This window comes from Petromyzon marinus (assembly GCF_048934315.1).
Source record: "Petromyzon marinus isolate PM22_M1 ecotype Great Lakes invasive population chromosome 84 unlocalized genomic scaffold, UKy_Petmar_22M1.pri1.0 chr84_unloc.2, whole genome shotgun sequence".
NCBI classification, from domain to species: domain Eukaryota; kingdom Metazoa; phylum Chordata; class Hyperoartia; order Petromyzontiformes; family Petromyzontidae; genus Petromyzon; species Petromyzon marinus.
In genome coordinates, this window is record NW_027422639.1 from 568,924 (window position 1) to 592,740 (window position 23,817).

Genomic DNA, 23,817 nt, shown 5'->3' on the forward strand with positions numbered 1-23,817 from the left:
CAGTCAGTAGCAGCAGTCAGTAGCAGTCAGTAGCAGTCAGCAGTCAGTAGCAGTCAGTAGCAGTCAGTAGTCAGTAGCAGTCAGTAGCAGCAGTCAGTAGCAGTCAGTAGTCAGTAGCAGTCAGTAGCAGTCAGTAGCAGCAGTCAGTAGCAGTCGGTAGTCAGTAGCAGTCATCAGCAGTCAGTAGCAGCAGTCAGTAGCAGTCAGTAGTCAGTAGCAGTCAGTAGTCAGTAGCAGTCAGTAGCAGCAGTCAGTAGCAGTCAGTAGTCAGTAGCAGTCAGTAGCAGTCAGTAGTCAGTAGCAGCAGTCAGTAGCAGTCAGTAGTCAGTAGCAGTCAGTAGCAGTCAGTAGCAGTCATCAGCAGTCAGTAGCAGTCAGTAGTCAGTCAGTAGCAGTCAGTAGCAGTCAGTAGTCAGTAGCAGCAGTTCCTGCCATAACACTGTGTGTCTGTGTGTGTGTGTATGTGACTGTGTGTGTGTGACTGTGTGTGTGTGCTGTGTGTGTGTGTGCTGTGTGTGCGTGCTGTGTGTCTGTGTGTGTGTGACTGTGTGTGTGTGTGCGTGCTGTGTGTGTGCGTGCTGTGTGTGTGTGCTGTGTCTGTGTGTGCTGTGTGTGTGTGCTGTGTGTCTGTCACAGGGGAGCCCATGGTAGCGAAGGATGCCGGAGTGTGGGACAACTACTGTGTTAAGAAGCAGATGCTCCACTCGTGGTGAGTGTGTCACTGTGTGTGTCACTGTGTGTCACTGTGTGTGTCACTGTGTGTCACTGTGTGTGTGTGTCACTGTGTGTGTGTCACTGTGTGTGTGTCACTGTGTGTGTGTGTCACTGTCGGGAGCTGGACCGGTACCGCCTGGATCTATGCGGCATTCAGGAGGTCCGGTGGACCGGCTCTGGCTCCTGCCACCATGAGGGGTGGACAGTCCTCTACTCGGGGCAGCAGACTGCCAAACAACAGGGTGTGGGTCTTCTTTTGAACAAAAGAATGAAGGGGGCATGGGAGCGTGGCGGTGAGGTGTGGGAAGCTGTAAGCCCCAGGCTACTTTGGGCTCGCCTTCCCATCAACCGGAGGCGAGGAATGGTGGTCGTGGTTACTTATGCCTTCACCGAAGATGAACATCCGTGGAGGGATGCAGGCAAAGCCGATGAGTCAGATGCCTTCTATGACCTCCTGTCACAGGTGCTGGCTAAAGTGGCCCCTCGGGATAGAGTCATCATGTTGGGTGACTTCAATGCCCGAGTTGGTCATGATACTGGCACCTGGTCTGGAGTGATTGGAGGGCATGGGCCAGATCAGCTCAATAACAACGGTAGGAGGCTGCTAGATTTTTGTGCAGCCCATGGGCTTGTAATTACCAACACGCTGTTCCGGCATCGGCGCATCCACACAACATCATGGATGCATGCCGGGTCCAAGCAAGAACATCTGCTGGACTACATAGTGACGGACCAGCGGATGCGAGCCCATGTCCTTGACACCAGGACCTACCGTGGCGCTGATCTGCCCTCTGACCATCGACTAGTCATCTGTAAGATGCGCCTGCCATTCTTCCGCTCTGGTGGTGGGTGTACACCCAGGACCCCATTCCAACCTAAAGTGGCCTGGTCTCAGTTATCTGATGAAAGTTGCAAGCGAGAATTTCATCATCGCTTGCGGCTGGGATTGGCATCCTCCCCGACTCCTGATGTCGAGGGTAAATGGGCGAGGTTTAGGACTGTGACTCATGCAGCTGCAATGGCTGCTTTGGGTACGCGGTCCAGACCTCCCCAGAGACCCTGGCTGACAGAGGAGGTGTTCAGGATGGTTGAGAAAAAGCGACAGGCCCACTGTCATCGGCTACAGAATCCCATGTCAGAGAATGAGGAGGCTTACCGTAGCCTTCGCTCGGAGGTACGGAGAGCCGTGAGGTGCTGCAAGGATGGGTGGTGGTCGCGTGTTGCTGAGGAGATGGAGTCTGCCTCAGTGGCCCGTGATCACAAATCTCTATTTAACTCCATCAAAAAAGTAATTTGCAGCGCCACACCTATTACCATCATTAGGGGAAAAAACGGTGACCCAATCTCCGACCCCCAGGAACAGGTTTGCAGATTTGCTGAACATTTCTGTGAGGTCCTGGGGGAGGGTAAATCCCTCAGCCTAGAAAACATCGTGGCACAAAGTGAGGATGACCCCCTACATGACATCATAACAACAGTCTGGACCACTGGACAGGTTCCGCAGGATTGGAAGGATGCCCTGGTGGTCCCCCTCTTTAAGAAGGGGGACCGCACAGACTGTAACAACTACAGGGGCATCTCACTCCTCAGTGTGCCAGGAAAGGTCCTGGCAATGATTATTCAACATCGCCTTGCCAGGCACGCTGAGGAGAGGCTTGCGGAGCCCCAATGCGGTTTCAGGAAAGGGCGGTCCTGCACAGATGCCATATTTGCTGTCCGTCTGCTACAGCAGAGGTGTAGGGAATTCCAGCAAGACCTACATCTCTGCTTTATTGACCTGGTCAAGGCCTATGATACCATCAGTAGGCCTGGGCTCTGGGTTGTTCTTCGTGCTTTTGGAGTCCCTGACCCTCTGCTCATGATCATTAAGGACCTTCACATGAGCGGGCCCGGGTAAAACTACGTGGCTGTGTGATGCCTGTGTGTGTGATGTGTGTGTGTGTGATGCCTGTGTTACATATTTCAGTCGTAGTTTAGTGGTAATTTATTGAAGGTGGAGGGGTTACCAGCCCCTGGCACCCGTCCAGAGCCCCCGTTTAGCCACTGTGGTGGACACAGACGCCATGAGGGGAGGAGCCAATCGGAATTAGACCTCCCCCCACAGCACTGTCCACGACAGAGTTGCCCGTCCGGCACCGCGAGGAGGTAGGGGGTTGTTTTTGCTGACCCGTGGCACCTGGGTCTGCCCCGTGACCTCCTGCCAGCGGGCGTTCGACACTTCACGTGGCCTCAGGGTGCACATAGCCTGGCACAAGCGTCGTGGTGACGTCACCGCCACTTAGTGGCGAATGGCGGTTGTTGTTGTTGTGTGTGTCTGTGTGTGATCCCTGTGTGTGTGATGCCTGTGTGTGTGATGTGTGTGATGCCTGTGTGTGATGTGTGTGATGCCTGTGTGTGTGATGTGTGTGATGCCTGTGTGTGATGTGTGTGATGCCTGTGTGTGTGATGTGTGTAATGCCTGTGTGTGATGTGTGTGATGCCTGTGTGTGTGATGTGTGTGATGCCTGTGTGTATGATTGTGTGTGATGCCTGTGTGTGATGTGTGTGATCCCTGTGTGTGTGATGTGTGTGATGCCTGTGTGTGATGTGTGTGATGCCTGTGTGTGTGATGTGTGTAATGCCTGTGTGTGATTGTGTGTGATGCCTGTGTGTGTGATTGTGTGTGATGCCTGTGTGTGTGATGTGTGTAATGCCTGTGTGTGATTGTGTGTGATGCCTGTGTGTGTGATTGTGTGTGATCCCTGTGTGTGTGATGTGTGTAATGCCTGTGTGTGATTGTGTGTGATGCCTGTGTGTGTGATTGTGTGTGATCCCTGTGTGTGTGATGTGTGTAATGCCTGTGTGTGATTGTGTGTGATGCCTGTGTGTGTGATGCCTGTGTGTGTGATGTGTGTAATGCCTGTGTGTGATGTGTGTGATCCCTGTGTGTGTGATGTGTGTAATGCCTGTGTGTGTGATGCCTGTGTGTGTGATGCCTGTGTGTGTGATGTGTGTAATGCCTGTGTGTGATGTGTGTGATCCCTGTGTGTGTGATGTGTGTAATGCCTGTGTGTGTAATGCCTGTGTGTGTGATGCCTGTGTGTGTGATCCCTGTGTGTGTGATGTGTGTAATGCCTGTGTGTGATTGTGTGTGATGCCTGTGTGTGTGATGCCTGTGTGTGTGATGCCTGTGTGTGTGATGCCTGTGTGTGTGATGCCTGTGTGTGATTGTGTGTGATGCCTGTGTGTGATGCCTGTGTGTGATGCCTGTGTGTGTGATGCCTGTGTGTGTGATGCAGCACGTCCATCGCCAGTAACCTGCTGTTGGTGGATGAGATCATGAGGGCCGGGATGTCGTCACTCAAGGGCTGAGCACAGCAGCCTCCAACTCGAGTGTCACACACACAGTGACACACACACAGTGACACACACACAGTGACACACACACAGTGTCACACAGTGACACACACACAGTGACACACACACAGTGACACACACACAGTGACACACACACAGTGACACACACACAGTGTCACACACAGTGACACACACAGTGACACACACACAGTGACACACACACAGTGTCACACAGTGACACACACAGTGTCACAGTGTCACACACACACAGTGTCACACACAGTGTCACACACACAGTGTCACACACACAGTGTCACACAGTGACACACACAGTGTCACAGTGTCACACACACACAGTGTCACACACAGTGTCACACACACAGTGTCACACACACAGTGTCACACACACAGTGACACACACACAGTGACACACACACACAGTGACACACACACAGTGACACACACACAGTGACACACACACAGTGTCACACAGTGACACACACAGTGTCACAGTGTCACACACACACAGTGTCACACACAGTGTCACACACACAGTGTCACACACACAGTGTCACACAGTGACACACACAGTGTCACAGTGTCACACACACACAGTGTCACACACAGTGTCACACACACAGTGTCACACACACAGTGTCACACACACAGTGACACACACACAGTGACACACACACACAGTGACACACAGTGACACACACAGTGTCACACACACAGTGACACACACAGTGTCACACACAGTGTCACACACAGTGACACTCACACACACAGTGTCACACACAGTGACACTCACACACACAGTGTCACACACAGTGACACACACACACAGTGACACACACAGTGTCACACACAGTGACACACACAGTGACACACACACAGTGTCACACACAGTGACACTCACACACACAGTGTCACACACAGTGACACACACACACAGTGACACACACAGTGTCACACACAGTGACACACACAGTGACACACACACAGTGTCACACACAGTGACACTCACACACACAGTGTCACACACAGTGACACACACACACAGTGACACACACAGTGTCACACACAGTGACACACACACACAGTGTCACACACAGTGACACACACACACACAGTGTCACACACAGTGACACACACACACACAGTGACACACACAGTGTCACACACAGTGACACACACACACACAGTGACACACACAGTGACACACACACACAGTGACACACACAGTGACACACAGTGTCACACACAGTGACACTCACACACACAGTGTCACACACAGTGACACTCACACACACAGTGTCACACACAGTGACACACACACACAGTGACACACACAGTGTCACACACAGTGACACACACACACAGTGTCACACACAGTGACACACACACAGTGTCACACACAGTGACACACACACACACAGTGACACACACAGTGTCACACACAGTGACACACACACACACAGTGACACACACAGTGACACACACACACAGTGACACACACAGTGACACACAGTGTCACACACAGTGACACTCACACACACAGTGTCACACACAGTGACACTCACACACACAGTGTCACACACAGTGACACACACACACAGTGACACACACAGTGTCACACACAGTGACACACACACACAGTGTCACACACAGTGACACACACACACACAGTGTCACACACAGTGACACACACACACACAGTGACACACACAGTGTCACACACAGTGACACACACACACACACACAGTGACACACACAGTGACACACACAGTGACACACAGTGTCACACACAGTGACACTCACACACACAGTGTCACACACAGTGACACACACACACAGTGACACACACACAGTGACACACACAGTGACACACAGTGTCACACACAGTGACACTCACACACACAGTGTCACACACAGTGACACACACAGTGACACACACAGTGTCACAGTGACACACAGTGACACACACACAGTGTCACACACACAGTGACACACACAGTGACACACACACACAGTGACACACACAGTGTCACACACACACAGTGACACACACAGTGACACACAGTGTCACACACAGTGACACACACAGTGACACACACAGTGACACACACACAGTGACACACACAGTGTCACACACACAGTGACACACACAGTGTCACACACAGTGACACACACACACAGTGACACACAGTGTCACACACACAGTGACACACACAGTGTCACACACAGTGTCACAGTGACACACACACAGTGACACACACACACAGTGACACACACAGTGTCACACACAGTGACACACACAGTGACACACACACACACAGTGACACACACAGTGTCACACACACAGTGTCACACACAGTGTCACACACAGTGTCACACACACACAGTGACACACACAGTGACACACACAGTGACACACACACAGTGTCACACACAGTGACACACACAGTGTCACAGTGACACACACACAGTGACACACACACACAGTGACACACAGTGACACACACACAGTGACACACACACACAGTGACACACAGTGTCACACACACAGTGTCACACAGTGACACACACACAGTGACACACAGTGACACACAGTGACACACACACACAGTGACACACACAGTGACACACACAGTGACACACACACAGTGACACACACAGTGACACACACACAGTGTCACACACAGTGACACACACAGTGTCACAGTGACACACACACAGTGACACACACACACAGTGACACACAGTGACACACACACAGTGACACACACACACAGTGACACACAGTGTCACACACACAGTGTCACACAGTGACACACACACAGTGACACACAGTGACACACAGTGACACACACACACAGTGACACACACACACAGTGACACACACAGTGACACACACAGTGACACACAGTGTCACACACACAGTGACACACACAGTGTCACACACACAGTGACACACACACAGTGAAACAGTGACACACACAGTGACACACACACACAGTGACACACACACACAGTGACACACACAGTGACACACACAGTGACACACACACAGTGACACACACACACAGTGACACACACACAGTGACACACACAGTGACACACACACAGTGACACACACACAGTGACACACACACACAGTGTCACACACACAGTGACACACACACAGTGTCACACACACATAGTGACACACACACACAGTGTCACACACAGTGACACACACAGTGTCACACACACAGTGACACACACAGTGACACACAGTGTCACACACACAGTGTCACACACACAGTGACACACACAGTGACACACACAGTGACACAGTGACACACACAGTGACACACACACAGTGAGACACACAGTGACACACACAGTGACACACACAGTGACACACACACAGTGTCACACACACACAGTGACACACACACAGTGACACACACACACACACAGTGACACACACAGTGTCACACACACAGTGACACACACAGTGTCACACACACAGTGACACACACACAGTGACACACACACAGTGACACACACAGTGACACACACAGTGACACACAGTGTCACACACACAGTGACACACACAGTGACACACACAGTGACACACACACACAGTGACACACACACACAGTGACACACACAGTGACACACACAGTGACACAGTGACACACACAGTGACACACACAGTGACACAGTGACACACACACAGTGACACACACAGTGACACAGTGACACACACACAGTGATACACACAGTGACACAGTGACACACACACAGTGATACACACAGTGACACACACACAGTGACACACACACACAGTGACACACACACAGTGATACACACAGTGACACACACACACACAGTGACACACACACATACACAGTGACACACACACAGTGACACACACAGTGACACACACACAGTGACACACACACACAGTGACACACAGTGTCACACACACAGTGACACACACACAGTGACACACAGTGTCACACACACAGTGACACACACACAGTGACACACACACAGTGACACACACAGTGACACACACAGTGTCACAGTGTCACACACACACAGTGTCACACACAGTGTCACACACACAGTGTCACACACACAGTGTCACACAGTGACACACACAGTGTCACAGTGTCACACACACACAGTGTCACACACAGTGTCACACACACAGTGTCACACACACAGTGTCACACACACAGTGACACACACACAGTGACACACACACACAGTGACACACAGTGACACACACAGTGTCACACACACAGTGACACACACAGTGTCACACACAGTGTCACACACAGTGACACTCACACACACAGTGTCACACACAGTGACACTCACACACACAGTGTCACACACAGTGACACACACACACAGTGACACACACAGTGTCACACACAGTGACACACACAGTGACACACACACAGTGTCACACACAGTGACACTCACACACACAGTGTCACACACAGTGACACACACACACAGTGACACACACAGTGTCACACACAGTGACACACACAGTGACACACACACAGTGTCACACACAGTGACACTCACACACACAGTGTCACACACAGTGACACACACACACAGTGACACACACAGTGTCACACACAGTGACACACACACACAGTGTCACACACAGTGACACACACACACACAGTGTCACACACAGTGACACACACACACACAGTGACACACACAGTGTCACACACAGTGACACACACACACACAGTGACACACACAGTGACACACACACACAGTGACACACACAGTGACACACAGTGTCACACACAGTGACACTCACACACACAGTGTCACACACAGTGACACTCACACACACAGTGTCACACACAGTGACACACACACACAGTGACACACACAGTGTCACACACAGTGACACACACACACAGTGTCACACACAGTGACACACACACAGTGTCACACACAGTGACACACACACACACAGTGACACACACAGTGTCACACACAGTGACACACACACACACAGTGACACACACAGTGACACACACACACAGTGACACACACAGTGACACACAGTGTCACACACAGTGACACTCACACACACAGTGTCACACACAGTGACACTCACACACACAGTGTCACACACAGTGACACACACACACAGTGACACACACAGTGTCACACACAGTGACACACACACACAGTGTCACACACAGTGACACACACACACACAGTGTCACACACAGTGACACACACACACACAGTGACACACACAGTGTCACACACAGTGACACACACACACACACACAGTGACACACACAGTGACACACACAGTGACACACAGTGTCACACACAGTGACACTCACACACACAGTGTCACACACAGTGACACACACACACAGTGACACACACACAGTGACACACACAGTGACACACAGTGTCACACACAGTGACACTCACACACACAGTGTCACACACAGTGACACACACAGTGACACACACAGTGTCACAGTGACACACAGTGACACACACACAGTGTCACACACACAGTGACACACACAGTGACACACACACACAGTGACACACACAGTGTCACACACACACAGTGACACACACAGTGACACACAGTGTCACACACAGTGACACACACAGTGACACACACAGTGACACACACACAGTGACACACACAGTGTCACACACACAGTGACACACACAGTGTCACACACAGTGACACACACACACAGTGACACACAGTGTCACACACACAGTGACACACACAGTGTCACACACAGTGTCACAGTGACACACACACAGTGACACACACACACAGTGACACACACAGTGTCACACACAGTGACACACACAGTGACACACACACACACAGTGACACACACAGTGTCACACACACAGTGTCACACACAGTGTCACACACAGTGTCACACACACACAGTGACACACACAGTGACACACACAGTGACACACACACAGTGTCACACACAGTGACACACACAGTGTCACAGTGACACACACACAGTGACACACACACACAGTGACACACAGTGACACACACACAGTGACACACACACACAGTGACACACAGTGTCACACACACAGTGTCACACAGTGACACACACACAGTGACACACAGTGACACACAGTGACACACACACACAGTGACACACACAGTGACACACACAGTGACACACACACAGTGACACACACAGTGACACACACACAGTGTCACACACAGTGACACACACAGTGTCACAGTGACACACACACAGTGACACACACACACAGTGACACACAGTGACACACACACAGTGACACACACACACAGTGACACACAGTGTCACACACACAGTGTCACACAGTGACACACACACAGTGACACACAGTGACACACAGTGACACACACACACAGTGACACACACACACAGTGACACACACAGTGACACACACAGTGACACACAGTGTCACACACACAGTGACACACACAGTGTCACACACACAGTGACACACACACAGTGAAACAGTGACACACACAGTGACACACACACACAGTGACACACACACACAGTGACACACACAGTGACACACACAGTGACACACACACAGTGACACACACACACAGTGACACACACACAGTGACACACACAGTGACACACACACAGTGACACACACACAGTGACACACACACACAGTGTCACACACACAGTGACACACACACAGTGTCACACACACATAGTGACACACACACACAGTGTCACACACAGTGACACACACAGTGTCACACACACAGTGACACACACAGTGACACACAGTGTCACACACACAGTGTCACACACACAGTGACACACACAGTGACACACACAGTGACACAGTGACACACACAGTGACACACACACAGTGAGACACACAGTGACACACACAGTGACACACACAGTGACACACACACAGTGTCACACACACACAGTGACACACACACAGTGACACACACACACACACAGTGACACACACAGTGTCACACACACAGTGACACACACAGTGTCACACACACAGTGACACACACACAGTGACACACACACAGTGACACACACAGTGACACACACAGTGACACACAGTGTCACACACACAGTGACACACACAGTGACACACACAGTGACACACACACACAGTGACACACACACACAGTGACACACACAGTGACACACACAGTGACACAGTGACACACACAGTGACACACACAGTGACACAGTGACACACACACAGTGACACACACAGTGACACAGTGACACACACACAGTGATACACACAGTGACACAGTGACACACACACAGTGATACACACAGTGACACACACACAGTGACACACACACACAGTGACACACACACAGTGATACACACAGTGACACACACACACACAGTGACACACACACATACACAGTGACACACACACAGTGACACACACAGTGACACACACACAGTGACACACACACACAGTGACACACAGTGTCACACACACAGTGACACACACACAGTGACACACAGTGTCACACACACAGTGACACACACACAGTGACACACACACAGTGACACACACAGTGACACACACAGTGACACACAGTGTCACACACACAGTGACACACACAGTGACACACACACACAGTGACACACACAGTGACACACACAGTGACACACACACAGTGACACACACAGTGACACACACACAGTGACACAGTGACACACACACACAGTGACACAGTGACACACACACAGTGACACACACAGTGACACACACAGTGACACACACAGTGACACAGTGACACACACACACAGTGACACACACACACTGACACACACACAGTGACACACACAGTGACACACACACAGTGATACACACAGTGACACACACACAGTGATACACACAGTGACACACACACATACACAGTGACACACACACAGTGACACACACAGTGACACACACACAGTGACACACACACAGTGACACACACACACAGTGACACACACACAGTGACACAGTGACACACACACAGTGACACACACAGTGACACACACACAGTGATACACACAGTGACACACACACAGTGATACACACAGTGACACACACACATACACAGTGACACACACACAGTGACACACACAGTGACACACACAGTGACACACACACAGTGACACAGTGACACACACACAGTGACACACACAGTGACACACACATACACAGTGACACACACACAGTGACACACACAGTGACACACACACACAGTGACACACACACACAGTGACACACACACACAGTGACACACAGTGACACACACACAGTGACACACACAGTGACATAGTGACACACACAGTGATACACAGTGACACACACACACAGTGACACACAGTGACACACACACAGTGACACACAGACAGTGACACACACACAGTGACACACACATACACAGTGACACACACAGTGACACACACAGTGACACACACACACAGTGACACACACACAGTGACACACACACACAGTGACACACACAGTGACAAAGATCCCCCATATAGCCTTAACAGACTGTAGGGGCAAGTGCTGTTAGCGAGCACCTATGAAGGCCGGAACGGTACACGAGGGGGTGGGTGGCCAGCACCACGCCCGACCGCCTTTGTCTCCCTAGTGGCAATGTTTACACACCGCACCAGGTACTCATTTGAGGCTGAGTCGACCTAGGGGAGGCCCGGTACCGGTTCAGATAATCGTCACTGGTGTTGGCCGTGAGCGGGAATCGAACCCGGGTCGCCAGGTTCATAGCGCAGCGCGCTAACCGCTACACACACACAGTGACACACACACACAGTGACACACACACAGTGACACACACACAGTGACACAGTGACACACACACAGTGATACACAGTGACACACACACACAGTGACACACAGTGACACACACAGTGACACACAGACAGTGACACACACACAGTGACACACACACAGTGACACACACAGTGACACACACACGTACACACACACGTACACACACACATACACACACACATATGTACACCAACCCCCTAACCCTCAACCACTCACAACACCCCCAGCCATCGGCAATGCACCTGTCACACCCCGTGTGTAGGGGCTTAGGGGAGAGACCATAAATCCCTCCCATACCTGTCACCTATAACCCTCAACCCCTAACATACACAACCCTCGTCCTAAACCCCGAGACCCTACACCCCGAGACCCTACACCCCGAGACCCTACACCCCTAGACCCTACACCCCTAGACCCTAAACCCCTAGACCCTACACCCCTAGACCCTACACCCCTAGACCCTACACCCCTAGACCCTACACCCCTAGACCCTACACCCCTAGACCCTACACCCCTAAACCCCTAGACCCTTAGACCCTAGACCCTACACCCCTAGACCCCCACCCCTAGACCCCCACCCCTAGACCCCCACCCCTAGACCCCCATCCCAAGCTGTCTCCAACGTGTATGGGGCTCTTCCACCTACCACCACCCACCCACTACCCCCCACCACCCACCCACTACCACCCACCCACTACCCCCCACCACCATCCCCTACTACCACCCACCCACTACCCCCCACCACCCACTACCACCACCCACTACCCCACACCAGCCACTACCACCCACCACCACCCACTACCCCCCCCCACCACCCACTACCCCCCACCACCACCCACTACCCACCACCATCCCCCACTACCACCCACCCACTACCCCCCACCACCCACCCACTACCCCCCACCACCCACCCACTACCCCCCACCACCCACCCACTACCCCACACCAGCCACCCACTACCCCACACCACCACCCACTACCCCCTACCCCCCACCCACTAACCACCACTCGTGTTGTTGGTGTTGGTGGTGCTCCACCAGTGGTGGTGGTGTTGTTGGTGGTGCCCCACCACTCGTGTTGTTGTTGGTGGTGGTGCCCCACCACTGGTGGTGTTGTTGGTGGTGTTGTTGTTGCTGTAGCAGCTGAGTGCGCTGGGTGTGGCAGGGCGAGCGATGACGACAATAAACACAGCAACCTGATGGTGGTGGTGGTGATGGTGATGATCTTGCTTGCTTCTTCCAAGATCACAGAGACAGAGACCCACAGACTCACCACACAGAGACCCACAAACTCACCACACAGAGACCCATAGACTCACCACACTTGATACAGCTCTTTTGCTGTGACTGTTCCATCTGAAGACGGAAGCTTGGTGTTGCCTCCGAAACGTCGTGATTTAATTGTTTTCATTTTACCTACGTCGTGACTTTACCGAAAATCACCAGAGTATCAACACAAATTGTAGAGTAGTTAGTGATGTCATGTCACGCTTGCCCTCTGGTGTGATGACGTCACACCTTGTGACGTCGTTCACAGGGGGCGGGACGGTGATGTCATGTCGCCCTGGGGTATTTAAGCTGGAACCCGTCACGTGTTCAGGATCGTCTGGAATGTCTGAATGAGTGAGTGATTGAGTGAGTGAATGATTGAGTGAGTGAGTTCTTTGAAACAGAGAGGAGATCCAGTAGGTAGTCTGTAAGTACATCGTGAATCAATAAGATCCGGTGCACAAGCCGTCGAACATTAAGAGATGTTAAGTTTGACCCAATGTAGAGATCACAGTGGTGAGTCCTATATGGGCAGTTCATTGCAAATCTTAACGCCGAGTGATAGATGGAATCAAGCTTCTTCAGTATAGTACTTGGGGCTGATTTATACACGATGTCACAGGAGTCAAGTAGAGGCAGTATGGTAGCTTTTATCAATTCCAAACGGAACATTTGGGGGAAGCAGTGCTTGTGTTGATACAGAAAACCAATTTTTATTTTTGTCTTTTTACCAATATATTCAATGTGATCTTCAAAATTCAGTTTTGAATCCAGGATGACCCCAAGATACTTATAGATCTTGACGTGCTCTATTTGACAATTATTTAAGGAATGTAATTGGGGAAAAATAATTTCCTGCTTTAGTCCCGGTGAGAAGCATAGCACCTTGGTTTTGGAGGTATTCAGGACTAGTTTAAGAGCAACTAGCTGATGTTGTAGTTTGTTGAAATCACCCTGGAGCTTAGCAATCACGTCATCCGGAGAGCGGCCAGCGGTAACCAGTATCGTGTCATCTGCAAAAAGATTTACCCTGGAATGATCCGGGTCAGTGCCCAAGTCATTGACGTAAAGAGAGAACAAGAGGGGGCCGAGGATGGAACCCTGTGGAACCCCTTTTGTTATCTTAACGCTGTTTGACCTCCAACCATCTGTGAATACAGTTTGGGTGCGAGAAAAGAGGTAATTTTTTAACCATTTTGCTGTGTTCTCGGAAAAACCGAGGCAACTTAGTTTACTAAGCAGGGTGTTGTGGTCTACTGTATCAAAAGCTTTGGACAGGTCAAGAAAAAGACAGGCACAGTACTGCTTATTATCAAGGCTATTGTAAATGTGATTCAGAGAGTCTAATGCAGCAAATGTGGTGCTGTATTTTTTCCGGAACCCAGATTGTTTTGGATGTAGTAGATTGTTGGTGGACAGAAAACTGCTAATTTGGCAGTTCAATAATTTTTCAAAAATGTTCATCAACGGGGACAAAATTGAGATAGGTCTGTAGTTATTTGGGTCATCTTTAGGGCCCCCTTAGTGAAGTGGACGGACATAGGAATGTTTCCATTCTCGAGGAACTGATGCTTCTTTGATGGACAGGTTGAAAATATGGGCTATAGGTTTGTATATTAGGTGACTAACAGTTAGTAGAGCAAAGACGGGAAAACTATCCGCTCCGGCAGAGGAGGACCCTTTGAGGTAGGATAGCTGTTTCAGAACATTACTTTCGTGGATTGGCTGCAAACTAAATTCGTGTAATGTTTGGACAGGGGTGTAGGGATTTGCATGAGCAGGGGTGACTCCCAATACATTATCAAGAAGATTACCGGCTTCAGAAAAATGAAGGTTAAAATTGTCAACTATTTCTTTGGGATCTGAAAAATGTTCCCCATTTTGGTTAAGCTCAATGGGCAGATTGTCTGTTTTGGATGCCTTTTCGATAGATTTGATTGTTTTCCAGAACATCCTGGCATTTCCATGTGATTCCAGGAAGAGTGGAATTGAAATAGGCATTTTTTGCATGCCGTATTTTTTTGACGCATCTATTCCTTAAAATCCTGTATTTTAGCCAGTTATTGACCAAATTACTTTTCTGAGCACATGCCCAAGCCTTGTCCCTAGTTTTCATGAGCTTTGTAATCAAAGGATCAAACCATGGTGGGCGCTTGCCTTTAGTTTTAAATCTAACCAATGGAGCATGTTTGTTAAGAATTTGGAGAAACGTGTATCTGAAGGTCTCCCAAGCCTTAGGTTGGGGATATCACAGACCTTGTCAATATCCGAGTGAAGCACATCATTAGTAAATGCCTGAGTGCTGAAGTGTCTCATAGAGTGCTTCTCAACCAATTTTGGGGGGGGACTTTGGGTCTGGCTGATGATCTCACACCAAAAATGAAGGAGTGATCAGTAAGGTTATTACTCAGAACACCAGTCGGTGTGAAATTGTGAGGGGCATTTGTCAATAGGACGTCAAGCAGAGATGACTGTCCCGGATTTTTTAGGTTGGGTCTTGTGGGGACATTAATTGAAACAGGTTAAATTCATCTGTAAAAAATGTGTGGCCACGGCCGGCGGGTTTAGCCAATTCCAATTTAGATCACCCACTAAAATTATTTCACCTTTAGGGAGGCCCTCAAAAAGCCCTCTCAGTGCAGATGCAGCTTCAACATCCTTCCCACTAGGCGGTCTATAGCAGCACACTACCAATATCTGTTGGTTATTTGGGAGAGTTATTCTGAGAGCCAAAACCTTCAAAGCAACATTTTTTAAACAAGGAGTGAGCTGGTGAACATGCAATAGTGTTCCGAACATAGATGGCAATTCCACCTCCTTTAGATCCTCGGTCAAGCCGAAAAAGGTTGTAGTTGTCAATCGTAATCTGCAAGTCATTGACGGCAGGAGTGAGAAATGTTTATGTTAGGCAAAAAATGTCCGGGTCAAGATTTGCCACCTCTAGTTTTAGTCGACTTAATTTAATCACAAGCCCTCTGATGTTGACGCGTAGAACGCCAACACCTTTCCTGCCCGAAAAATCTACAGAATTATACGAGTTCTTTATGTTTGGGCCAGGATGAAGCTCAATACCGCCCAGAAATAAGAAAAGTAGAATTAACGGTTTGCACAAGTATTTTCTGTGAAAGGATGAAGAGCGGCGAACCTTGGACGAATAGCAGCTCGCAGATGGTGTTATTTTTAAGAGCAGAATGAAGTTTGGAAGGAGTGCTGGTGAAGCAATGGGACGAAGATATGGTTTAAAAGGATACAATGATGGAGTGTAGAAGTGTCCATGAGCTGTGTTTCATTTGCAGGTTGTAGTGGCAAATCGAGCAACAGCTATTGACGCAAAGTAACGGGGGTAGCCGTTTGTAGAGTTGAGTGTGGCACGAGATATGGCCGGGAGGGACGGCAGTATGATACACAGCGGGAGAATTGCCATCTTTAAGATACACACAAGTGAAACACGTACCGGTAGGCCGAGCGCGAGCGATGTCTTGCCTTGATTGAAAGCTTTCGTGACTGCAAGGATTCGTCCTCTTTGGTTCTTTCGGTAAAGTCACGTAGGTATAATGAGAATAAAATAATCAATTGATAAAATAACACGATAAAAATTCTCACGGCGTTTCGGCCACAACACAAGCGGCCTTCATCAGGTGAAGGGACGAGACCGTCTGGAGGACAGCGCTGGAGCGAAAAAGCCACGCTCAGATCACGACCTTTAAGCTGTGTGAGAGGAACAAAGCGCCTTAGAGTCGCGGCATCTCTTCAGAAAGGTGAGAGACTCGATTAGTTGAGCCTTCTTATCCCGGAGTCTGTTGAATGATCTTAAGGTTGTGTGAAATCCCTCTCCGTAGATGCAGTTAAATTTCGATTTAAAGCTTTCGTGACTGCAAGGATTCATCTTCTTTGGTTCTTTCGGTAAAGGTCGCGATCTGAGCGTGTCTTTTTTTCGCTCCAGCGCTGTCCTCCAGACGGTCTCGTCCCTTCACCGGATGAAGGCCGCTTGTGTTGTGGCCGAAACGTCGTGAGAATTTCACCGTGTTATTTTATTTCATCAATGTATTATTTTCTTCTCATCCTACCCGGTGACTCTACCGAGAGAACCAAAGAAGATGTCGTCTTGCCGTACTCGTGGCCCCGTGTACGGCTTCTCGCCCGCGTGCTCGAGTTTCTGGCGGCGGTCAGCTCCCGGTCACGGAGTTGACTAGCCGTTCAAGTTCTTGCTCAAGTGTGTAAAGCACACCCTGGTGCGTTGCCGTTTCTCTACGCTAGCGTGCATGTGACGTAATAAGTCTTTTTGTTTTGTTTTCAAGGGGCATCTTCGCGAACAGGGCAATAACCTGATCACGCAGGTGAAGGGTAAAACCCTCAACGGGAGCGGGTCAAGACGGTCGATGGCTTCCTGCAGAAGCTTCGGCTCCTTGATGACGGAGGGCGTTTCTGAGCAAACCAGGCGGCAGCAGATTAAGGCAGACGCAGGGAGTAGCAGCTCAGACAGACACAGGGAGTAACAGCTCAGACACAGGGAGTAACAGCTCAGACAGACACAGGGAGTAACAGCTCAGACATCAGGGAGTAACAGCTCAGACAGACACAGGGAGTAACAGCTCAGGTAGACACAGGTAGTAACAGCTCAGACAGACACAGGGAGTAACAGCTCAGACAGACACAGGGAGTAACAGCTCAGACAGACACAGGGAGTAACAGCTCAGACACAGGTAGTAACAGCTCAGACAGACAGGGAGTAACAGCTCAGGCAGACACAGGGAGTAACAGCTCAGACACAGGGAGTAACAGCTCAGACAGACACAGGGAGTAACAGCTCAGACACAGGTAGTAACAGCTCAGGTAGACACAGGGAGTAACAGCTCAGACAGACACAGGGAGTAACAGCTCAGACAGACACAGGGAGTAACAGCTCAGGTAGACACAGGGAGTTACAGCTCAGACACAGGGAGTAACAGCTCAGACAGACAGGGAGTAACAGCTCAGACAGGGAGTAACAGCTCAGGTAGACACAGGGAGTAACAGCTCAGACACAGGGAGTAACAGCTCAGACAGACACAGGGAGTAACAGCTCAGGTAGACACAGGGAGTTACAGCTCAGACAGACACAGGGAGTAACAGTTCAGACATAGACTGCCTTATGGGATTGCTATTCGCATGAATGACGCTCTATTTTATAAAAAAAAAATACTGCATGTGATAGCCACAGATGTTATGAGCTGCTCATTGAAGAGTCATAATGTCTTGTTCCTTCATATCCAAGTTGAGTGTAATCATGTTACCTTGTTGGTTAACCCCGTGAAGGCCGAGAGGATGTTACGTGCTATACACAAACACAGCAGTGATTTGAGGAATATCTCCTCAGGCTTTCGAGAGCTTCCTCTCCTGCCGGCAGTTGCAGGGCTGCGCCTTTACCTCTGCAACATTCATAAACAGCCGTAATAACAAATAACACGACGGATAATTTATCCCCAAATTACATTTAACATGATTTCTTATAGATTTTAAGGGGTGACTTATAATCTGCAATTTATGGATCTCGGTAAAAAAATTGTTAAGTTATTAAACACCTATGAGTAAACAGATTTAAAGTTTATACATTTAGGCCTACTCATCTGGTACTAGGCGAAGCCTGCGGCAAGATAATTGATCCTGAATTTGTTTTTAAAATACCTATAGATTAAGAGGTGACTGATAATTTTCCATCGAAGGACCTCTGTTCCTGTAAAATTAAGTTATTAAATACCTTAGATGGGGCACTAAATTAAAGTCTAAATCTTTAGGCCTGAGGCCTAATAACCTGTTATTAGACGAAGCCTGTGGCGTTAGAATTAATCCTCAAATGAGTTAAAAATGCACTGAGAGATATAGGGGTGACTGAAGATCTGCCATCTAACGATCTCTGTAATTGTTAAGTTATTAAACACCTTAGTCGAGTAACCAAATTAAAGTTTAAACCGTTAGGCCTAAGGCTTGAGGCCTACTAACCTGTTTCTAGGCAAAGCCTGAATCCTTAATAACGTTTAATTTACTTATAGATTAAGAATGTTCCATGAGAACATTTATTGATTATTACCTTACACTCTCTCAGACACCCACAACAACCGCCATTCGCCACTAAGTGGCGGTGACGTCACCACGACGCTTGTGCCAGGCTATGTGCACCCTGAGGCCACGTGAAGTGTCGAACGCCCGCTGGCAGGAGGTCACGGGGCAGACCCAGGTGCCACGGGTCGACTGACTGAGATGACTGGCTGATGCACCACCTGTGCCCCCTACTGTGCCAATCTGCTGTGCTTTAGCCACCCGGCGCTCCGCTCGTTGTTGTGAGCGTCGCTCCTCCGCCCTCCGTTGTTGTTGGAGGGCGACTGCCTCCAACTGCCCAGTAGCATCCTTCACGAGCCTCCTCCACAGAGGCCGATCTTGACACCGCTGGTACCAGTCATCGGCAAGTCCACTCAGCTCCACGTCCTCCTGTACCACATCACTCCATCTCTTATCTAGCCCGTGCCGCGCCCGTTTAGCCCCCTCAATCCGGCCGAACAAAAGCTGTTTCGGCATGCGGTGGCTGGGCATGCGGGCTACATGACCCAGCCATCGCAGCCTTGCCTGCCGGAGGAGCTCACCGATGGGACCCTGCCCAGATCTTTCAAGGATTTGTGAGCTCCTCACACAATCCAGTGTGGTTAAACCCAGGATGGATCGTAGGCAGGCCAGCCTAAATGTTTCTAACCGGCGAAGATGTTCCATTAGGGGGGTCCACGTTTCGCAAGCGTAGAGAAGGGATGGAATGACCATGGCCGAGAAGACCTGAAGCTCAGTGCGGAGCGACAGACCAGGTAGCTTCCACACAGCGTTACGCAACCGATGAAAAGATATTGCCGCTCGACTGATTCGGAGACCTCTGCTGTTAAACTGGAGCCAGTCATAAGCACCCTGCCCAGGTATGGGAAACTCTCCACTCTCTCCACAACTGCCCCATCACCGATTGGGAGTTGTGGGGGTGGAGTGTCCGATGGTACAAAATACCCAGGCAGGTGCTTAGTTTTGGTGGGGCTGATGGTAAGGCCCCACCTCTTAGTGGCACGCTCCAGTCTCAGCAGCAGCGTCTCCAACTCCTCCTCTGACTGAGCAGCTATTACCAAATCATCAGCATACATAACGTGGTTGAGCAATAGGGAGCCATCCCTTGACCGCACCCGGGCATCGATTAGCCTCCCATTAAATCTGTACCATATGGAGATTCCCCCGGTACAGCTATTGAAGGCTTCACGAACTACGTGGTCAAAATAGATGTTAAATAATGTGGGAGCCAGAGGACATCCCTGTCGCACCCCAAGGTGTACAGGGAATGGCTCTGACTCCCGGCCACGTAGTTTTACCCGGGCCCGCTCACCATCATGAAGGTCCTTAATGATCGTGAGCAGAGGGTCAGGTACTCCAAAAGCACGAAGAACGACCCAGAGCCCAGGCCTACTGATGACATCATAGGCCTTGACCAGGTCAATAAAGCAGAGATGTAGGTCTTGTTGGAATTCCCTACACCTCTGCTGTAGCAGACGGACAGAAAATATGGCATCTGTGCAGGACCGCCCTTTCCTGAAACCGCATTGGGGCTCCGCACACACACTCAGATACACACACTCAGACACACTCACACACTCAGACACACACTCAGACCCACACACACACTCAGACCCACACACACTCAGACCCACACACACTCAGACCCACACACACTCACACACACACTCAGACACACACACACTCAGACCCACACACACTCACACACACACTCAGACACACACTCAGACCCACACACACTCAGGCCTACACACACTCAGACCCACACACACTCAGACACACACACTCAGACACACACACACACTCAGACCCACACACACTCAGACCTACACACACTCAGACACACACACACTCAGACACACACACACACTCAGACACACTCACACACACTCAGACCCACACACACTCAGACACACTCAGACCCACACACACTCAGACCCACACACACTCAGACCCACACACACTCACACACACACTCAGACACACACACACTCAGACCCACACACACTCACACACACACTCAGACACACACTCAGACCCACACACACTCAGGCCTACACACACTCAGACCCACACACACTCAGACACACACACTCAGACACACACACACACTCAGACCCACACACACTCAGACCTACACACACTCAGACACACACACACTCAGACACACACACACACTCAGACACACTCACACACACTCAGACCCACACACACTCAGACACACTCAGACCTACACACACTCAGACCCACACACACTCAGACACACACACTCAGACACACACACTCAGACCTACACACACTCAGACCCACACACACTCAGACACACACACTCAGACACACACACTCAGACCTACACACACTCAGACCCACACACACTCAGACACACACTCAGACACACACACACTCAGACCCACACACACTCAGACACACTCACACACACTCAGACCCACACACACTCAGACACACTCACACACACTCAGACCCACACACACTCAGACTCACACCATCCCACGTGCGGTCGCCATTACGACGTTGAGTATCGTCAGTGCAGCAGAATGCACGTTGTGCTGTACCTCTCTGCACTTCTATGCCCCCTCCCCGCCCCGATCTATGCTCCCACGCCTTTACAAACGCGTTAGTGGCCAGCCGTGGTGAAGTATGGTCAAATAGAATTCGCAGCCTTGCTGGGAGTGTTATTGTCGATGTCAGGCCGGGCTGCATCTTGTAAAGACAGGCCGTACTAAACAGGGGTCCGATGTCAGGATTGAGGGTTTGACTGAGGGCCCTTTATTCAATGAAAGTGCCTGGTCCGAATTGATTCGTTGTCTGTGTGTCGGTCAATGTTATCCCTTGTTTTGAATCAATCACCCACCCCACATATATATTCATGTAAACAAGGCCAGTGGTAGTGGTGGGTGGGCGGATAGCGGTGGAGTGTTTGAAGGTTCTTAAACAAGGCCCCCCGATAAAACATGCTGTTCAATTGCCGGAAATATCAAATTCCTGATTGAATTCGCTTATCATTGATATGGCAAAACCTTACAAGCGGAGTGAATGAGTGAATGAATGAGTGAATGAATGCGTGAATGAGTGAATGAATGAGTGAATGAATGAACGATTGAGTGAATGAATGAGTGAACAATTGAATGAGTGAATGATTGAATGAATTAATGAGTGAATTATTGAATGAACGAGTGAGTGAATGAATGAGTGAGTGAATGAGTGAATGAGTGAGTGAATGAATGAGTGAACGAGTGAGTGAATGAGTGAGTGAATGAATGAGTGAGTGAATGAATTAGTGAATGAATGAGTGAATTAATGACTGAGTGAATGATTGAATGAGTGAGTGAATTAATGACTGAGTGAATGATTGAATGAGTGAGTGAATGAATGAGTGAGTGAATTAATGAATGAGTGAACGAGTGAGTGAATGAGTGAGTGAATGAGTGAATGAATGATTGAGTGAATGAATGAGTGAATCATTTAACTGCAACGAGCTTCCGAGTCACCTCCACGTGGC

General features: G+C 49.7%; 1 protein-coding gene across 1 annotated transcript in view; it reads left to right on the forward strand.

Moving 5' to 3' along the window:
- The window catches only part of LOC142908412 (T-complex protein 1 subunit zeta-like), a 45,399-nt gene extending 31,246 nt beyond the window's left edge, over positions 1 to 14,153 (forward strand). The window contains exons 13-14 of the mRNA XM_076059105.1: positions 637 to 709; positions 3,993 to 14,153. Coding sequence (XP_075915220.1) covers positions 637 to 709; positions 3,993 to 4,065 — 146 coding nt within the window. The 3' untranslated portion in view covers positions 4,066 to 14,153. The remainder of the gene's footprint in view (positions 1 to 636; positions 710 to 3,992) is intronic.
- The last annotated feature ends 9,664 nt before the right edge of the window (positions 14,154 to 23,817 follow it).